The sequence below is a fragment of the Solanum tuberosum genome, unplaced genomic scaffold, assembly GCF_000226075.1.
Source record: "Solanum tuberosum cultivar DM 1-3 516 R44 unplaced genomic scaffold, SolTub_3.0 scf00155, whole genome shotgun sequence".
In the NCBI taxonomy this organism is placed as follows: Eukaryota; Viridiplantae; Streptophyta; class Magnoliopsida; order Solanales; family Solanaceae; genus Solanum; species Solanum tuberosum.
The window spans coordinates 428,716-435,560 of NW_006239081.1; the positions used below are offsets into that span (position 1 = coordinate 428,716).

Consider the following 6,845-nt stretch of genomic DNA (forward strand, 5'->3'; position numbering starts at 1 on the left):
CCTCTCTCCTCCCTCTCCCAATCTCGCTTGTCATATATACAACCAATCTCGCTTGTCATATATACAAATACATATGTATAATATACAATTATCTAACCGATATACATATACACTTCACCTCTCTCCCACTCTCCTCCCTCTCTCACTCGCCTCTCTCCTCCTTATAACATGTAGCTACGAATTGTAATTATCAAACAATAACTATGGAGAGTAATTAGGCTATTTTTAAGTGGCTATATGCAAAAGTTCCTCAATACTGATTGTAAAATCTTAAAAAAAAAATTTAAAATTTATGATTGTCACGTCATTAAATAGTTATCAAAAATTATATTTTAAAAAATAATACCCGGAAAGTCAATTCAATAAAGTTGAATAACTTTTAAAAGACATAACAAAGTTAAATAATTGAATGCGATGATCAATTATCTAAAATTGAGTGAAAATCCAAGTTTTTTACCCTCCAATATCTACTTCCATGTTATTATCAATTTGGATAACTAAATCTATGTTGATCTGCTTCGAGAAGTTGCACTAAAATGTCTTGTGTCACATGTGGAATAAGTCTTTTCTGGAGGAGCTTGAAATAGAAAATTAGATCTTTCTAGAATTTCATTTTAACCTCTCATACATCATATATGATTATAATTTTACATTATATAAAATCAAATTTACGAAAAAAATGTCATTTTTCGTTTATGCTATGAGTCTTCTATATAATTGAAATATTATTCTTGCTTTACATAGACATATAAGACTTAGCTTCCCTATCCAAAATTTAATTTTCTCATGGAATTTGTCATATTCGATCAGCAATCAGATTGAAACCCCAAGAGAAAACTAGAATTTGACAATTCAAATTAATGTTTTGCTGGAATTAATTGATTGTACCTTATATATATATATATATATATGAAATTTATACATATGTGTATACGATTTGAAAATAGTTGTCAATACTTAAAGAATTTGTTCTAGATCCGTCTCTGACTTTTTAATTTAAATTTCAGGCTCTGGTGCTCAATCAAAAAGATCATTTCTTTTTGGTAGCTTTGAAATGCTTATCAAGTTGGTACCTAATAACTCTGCTGGAACTGTCACAACATACTATGTAAGTATACTTTATATAACATGCATCATGTAACAAAATTAACCGACTTTAAATTTTATGCTCTAATAGTATATAATAAGATGTAAATATTTTTTGTATAATAATATTTTTTTTATTTATCGTGACAGCTATCTTCTACTGGTACCAAGCATGATGAAATCGATTTTGAGTTTTTAGGAAATATATCAGGACAACCTTATATTATACACACAAATATTTACACCCAAGGTGTTGGAAACAGGGAGCAACAATTTTACCCTTGGTTTGATCCAACTGCTGATTTTCACAACTATACCATTCATTGGAATCCCAATACTGTCGTGTAAGTCGGTCTTTTCAGATAACTTCCTTTCATTATATAAAAATCGTCTTACCTATCAATTAAAATATCTCCACCGACCACCTTTATATTATCTATAAATTTCAAATATGTTCTCCGAAAAATACGTTTTCCTTTACGATTATCTCAACTTTTAACTTTATATTGATTTAACCAACTCTTAACTTCATCAAAACATACACTATCCGCTAAAATAATACAACTTTATTTGTCCAATTTATGTATCGTACTTTTCATTTTTAGTCTATCCTAAAAAAAAAATCATATTTTCTTATTTAGAAACAATTTAACTTTAAACTTCTCCTTTTACTCTTAACAAGATGTTTTATAGTGACACAAATGTTTGTCACTTGTTTTAGACCAGGAGTTTCAAAAGTTTTTCCTTTTTAAACTTCATGTCCAGCCAAACAACGTTACATAAATTAAAACAAATGAACTAATAGTAATAATAGTACAAATAATCAATCTTTAATAGTAAATGTTTCTTTCGAAAGATAGTTCACTCTCCAACTAAGCACTCTAAATATTTTTTGAGGATGACTTCTGTCGTACCAAACACAAGAAACTAGACAATTTCTTGAAATTTGATGTGGCAATGTTTGTAATTTTTTTTTCCAGATGGTACATTGATAGTATTCCAATTAGGGTATTTAGAAACTATCAATTCAAAGGCATTCCATTCCCAAACCAACAAGGAATGAGAGTCTACACTAGTCTATGGAATGCTGATGATTGGGCAACAAGAGGTGGTCTTGTTAAAATTGATTGGACAAATGCACCATTTATTGCAACTTATAGAAAGTTTAGGCCAAGAGCTTGTTATTGGAATGGACCAATGAGTATTTCCCAATGTGCAATTCCTACAAAAACCAATTGGTGGAGTTCACCTCTATACAATAAATTGAGTGCAAATAAACTTGGTCAAATGAACTCAATGAGGAGTAAGTATATGATCTATGATTATTGCAAAGATGTGAAAAGATTCAAAGGAGTTTTGCCTATTGAGTGCTCATTGCCACAATACTAGAAGGACATAAACAAATCAGAGTGACTTCACTACCTAAAGAAAGAAAGAAAATTGTTTCGACTCTGTCGAAGCAATAATGAAAACCACATTTCTTAATGGTTACTATTCTCTTTTCGGGAATAAGTTATTTTTAATGTTTTTTTGGTCTTGAACATTTTGATTATATTTGTTTCACTTTTATTTTTACAATGTTGTCATATTGAATAAGATCTTGTTGAGTTGATCATATTATATTCATGTACTTTATTCTTTATAATAAAAAGAAAAAACTTGATTGTTTTTATTCGAAATTTTTACATGATTATTACTCAGAGTAGAAAGATGACCTATTTTTATTCATTTATAAAATCCATCGACTCAAATATCGTCGTATCAGATTATTTTCAATGTTTCTTTGAACTTCAACATTTTGCGTATGTTTTTCTTAGTTATTCTTTTTTGAGGTAAAATTGTTTGTTTCTATTAATCTATCAACGCTCGTTTTTTTTGTGTGAAAGGATCATATATCGACTACTTTAAAATGTGTTGTGGAATCTTTACACAAATAGTTGATCGGATTCATTGTTTACTTATTCTTAATCGATATACATAAAATATACATGAATTATACTGAGTTAATTGTTCAATATCCATCCATTAATTTTGGCCCAAAATGGCTTGTACTAAGGATTTAAAGCAATCTCAAAGTGGAAAATAATTCTACATTTCTAACTACCTCATTAAGATTAGGAAGATAAGATCTAGGTCCCTTAATTGGTATTTATTTACGTTGAGGGTTTTATTTTATTATTAATAAAAGATCGTTAGACGCTTTGTCTAGTGGTATAAATTTGTTTAAAAAATCATTATATATAAATATGTCATTTAACTATTGGCAGATATCTAAGTCCTCCAACTATAGGTATGAACAAGTAGATACTTAAATTTGTGTAGAGTTGAACAAGTAGAAACACACGTCCTACTTAACAATTTGTGTCTTACGCGACATCCTGCATAGCGTCCTACATGTATTATGTCATATAGAATATATGTGTCTTCTTGTTCACCTTTTAACATTTTAAATGTCTATTTATGCACAACCAAAATTGAAGAACGACAAGATGATGTCAATTAGTTAAAGATATTATTGTTGCTAAAATAATTCAACGTTCAAATGCCTTGTTCACGTTGGACTTTTGCAAAGGAAAGATATTATTTTCTAGAATTCTCTTTATAATTTGTTCAATAATTTTTTAAACATAATTTAATGATTTTCCCCGTAATAAAAATCATTTTTTCACATTGTAATTAAATTCCAAGAATTTTTTATTAGAAACAACACCTGGTTTTGTAATAGGAAAACCTTTTTTTAAAAAAACCCCATAGTAATGAACCCTTATGAGTATATTCAAAGTCAACATCTAGCAAAACATTTTTAAAATAAGCTGTCGTTTTATTTATGATTAGAGTTATGCGGATATTAATAATATTATAATTATTAATTAGTTACGTATGATTTAGTTATTCAGATACATTATTTCATCTTTTATCTTCCATAAGATAATACATAGATTATTTCCATTGGTATTTTTGGGAAAGCACGTGTGCTTTTTATAGTAAAAAAACTTCTGAAATTTGTGTTCTAAAATAATAAAAAAAAAATATAAATATATTTGTATGATTATAAATCATTTTGTAAGATATGAAATTTTAAGTTGAACTATTTTTTTACAAAAAAAAGATACTATTATTCATTTTTGAAATAACAAAAAAGAAAAATGCATCACATAATCTGTTCAATACACAACATATGTATAACAATACGAATCATTTTTCTGTATAATTACACACGAAAATGAGGGAAAAAAATTCTTCTTCTAATATAAATCATATTCCATACGAATTCAAATTAGTCAAGTCAGTAAATTCCGAATAATCGAACAAACAAAATAAAACCATATGTCGGTCAGCCGGCCAAGTCGAGTCTTTCCAATAGTCTAATGCACGTCATTTCATAATTCCCAAGCCGCGTCCCAACTGTATATGCTTTGCCACTTCTCTCTCTTTTATTTTTACGTATTCTATCTGATGCTCGATATTAGTATTGAAATTCAACTAAATTTATATTCGCACATTAGAAGTTTAACTTTGGGGTTAATGCTCTCGACTGTTTTTTTTTTCCTTTCAGTTTCAAGATTCAAACCTCATACTTTTGATTTAGGATGGAGGAATTTCAATCATCCCACCACGATCCATGTCGATATGTTTAATTTGCTAGCTTCCATATTATTTCCAACAATGACTTCAATCATTATATATATATAATTACGTATAAACCAACTACTAAAGATATGAAAATTAAGACGTGGTCAAATTAAATTATAATATTATACATTTTTCAAGGGGTTTTTCTTGGAATGGTATTATTTGATTATGAACTATATATAAAGATAATTAGTATGCCATATTCCTAAGAACAAAAACACATAATTAATTTTCTAGAAAAACTAAGTTAATTATCCCATTTATGTTCAAAATGTGCAGCTCTCTAGTTCTTTCATTGGCTAATTTGTTGATTATTTCAACAATTATGTTATTTGATTCTTTAGTTATGGTTAATGGTGTTTTCTCGGATAATATGTACATTAATTGGGGTTCCCATAATTCTTGGATGCAAGGAGATGATCTTCAACTTGTCCTTGATCAATCCTCAGGTAAATTAATTTCATCTGAATCATTTTCGTTGAAAAATTATGTTGTAATATCCTAGTGTGACCTGTAGGTCATAAGTTTGAACTGTGGAATTAGTTACTAGTTACTGATGATTATATTAGGGCAGATTGTCTACATCAGATACACTCTTTGGGGTGTGTCTCATTTCCCAACCCTACTGACGTAGGATGTTTTGTGCATCGAACTGTCTCACTCAACAATTTCTACTTTGGTTTATTTCCATTTTCAGGTTCAGGTGTACAATCAAAAGGAACATTTCTATTTGGAAGTATAGAAATGCAAATTAAATTGGTACCTGGAAATTCTGCTGGAACAGTCACTGCATACTATGTAAGTGTCACCTTAAATAATCTTCAATAGATAATGCAAGTATGCAACAAATTATATCATATATATAGTAGTCCTTTTAATTATTATTTTTATCTTATTAATATGCATTCAAAATATATAACATAATCAATAAAACTTGAAAGATTCAAGATTTTTTATTTATTTTTTTATTTCTCATCTAGTGTCTGGTACCCACATTGGAGTCCGACTATATCTGGATTCGCGCCGGAAAGTCCTACATCGAGGATAAATCGTTTCCTAACAAAAACAACTTTGTACCGTAGGGAACTCGAACCCGACCATGAGTTTGTGTAGATCGTTGATTCTGTGTTTGGTCTTTTTATATTGTCTTGAAAAATTCTCTCCTTATGAATTAACTTTTGTGATTGAGCTATAGGCTCTATGTATATTTCTTTAACATGGTATCAAATATAAAAAATATTCTTTGGACGTTATTTTTTGTGTACTAATTAAATACCAAAAGATAAGTAAGAAAATTACTTATTTTGTACGAAAATATATATATTTCTTGAAAAAACATTTGTGTTCGTATCAAACACATCTTAAGTGTAATTCATGTTGCTAAATATATGTATTATTACAAAGGGAGTATCTAATTTTTGGTTTTTAATTCCACAGTTATCCTCAACTGGTGACAAGCATGATGAAATTGACTTTGAGTTTCTAGGAAATGTATCAGGACAACCATATATTATACACACAAATATATTTACTCAAGGTGCAGGAGGCAGGGAACAACAATTCTATCCATGGTTTGATCCAACTGCTGATTACCATAACTATACCATTCATTGGAACCCTAATGCAGTCGTGTAAGTTGAACACTCTTTATCGAAAAATTATATATGTATATAATACATTTTGAACGCTCTTAATTAGTGAAGTTCATGACTTTGCCGTTAATGTCTACCATGGGCAAGTATCAACGTCTTTTTACATGATAGATTGGTAGTAGAGCGGTCGAGGGGATTGAGCTAATTAATGACCTTAAGGATCGTTTTAATTAGAAATAACACATACTTACAAGCATAACAATTCAAAGCGAAGTTGAAATTCAGAAGCATTGACCAAAATAAGCTATTTTAAAAACCAATTCACCAAACTAATACGCTTTTTAAATTTTTTACAAAAGTAGTATAAACGTACTTCATGGTAACGTTTTAGGTTATTTTTATTTTAAAAATTCAACGGACAAAAACTGACGGAGCTGACGACGTTAAATGAATAAACGTTACTGTGAGTAACGTTTTAGGTGTAAAATGTTACTCACAATAACGTTTATTGAGAATCCAATCACGTCAACCCTG

The 6,845-nt window shown here is 29.1% G+C and overlaps 2 protein-coding genes across 2 annotated transcripts in view; both read left to right on the forward strand.

Annotated features, from left to right (window-relative positions):
• LOC102600706 (probable xyloglucan endotransglucosylase/hydrolase protein 26) overlaps positions 1–2,556 on the forward strand; it is a 3,555-nt gene extending 999 nt beyond the window's left edge. Inside the window, exons 2-4 of the mRNA XM_006353506.2 lie at positions 1,008–1,108; positions 1,237–1,430; positions 2,067–2,556. Coding sequence (XP_006353568.2) covers positions 1,008–1,108; positions 1,237–1,430; positions 2,067–2,475 — 704 coding nt within the window. The 3' untranslated portion in view covers positions 2,476–2,556. The remainder of the gene's footprint in view (positions 1–1,007; positions 1,109–1,236; positions 1,431–2,066) is intronic.
• A 2,397-nt stretch (positions 2,557–4,953) lies between these two features.
• Positions 4,954–6,845, forward strand: part of LOC102598640 (probable xyloglucan endotransglucosylase/hydrolase protein 26) — a 3,675-nt gene continuing 1,783 nt past the window's right edge. Inside the window, exons 1-3 of the mRNA XM_006353412.2 lie at positions 4,954–5,168; positions 5,417–5,517; positions 6,157–6,350. Coding sequence (XP_006353474.1) covers positions 4,982–5,168; positions 5,417–5,517; positions 6,157–6,350 — 482 coding nt within the window. The 5' untranslated portion in view covers positions 4,954–4,981. The remainder of the gene's footprint in view (positions 5,169–5,416; positions 5,518–6,156; positions 6,351–6,845) is intronic.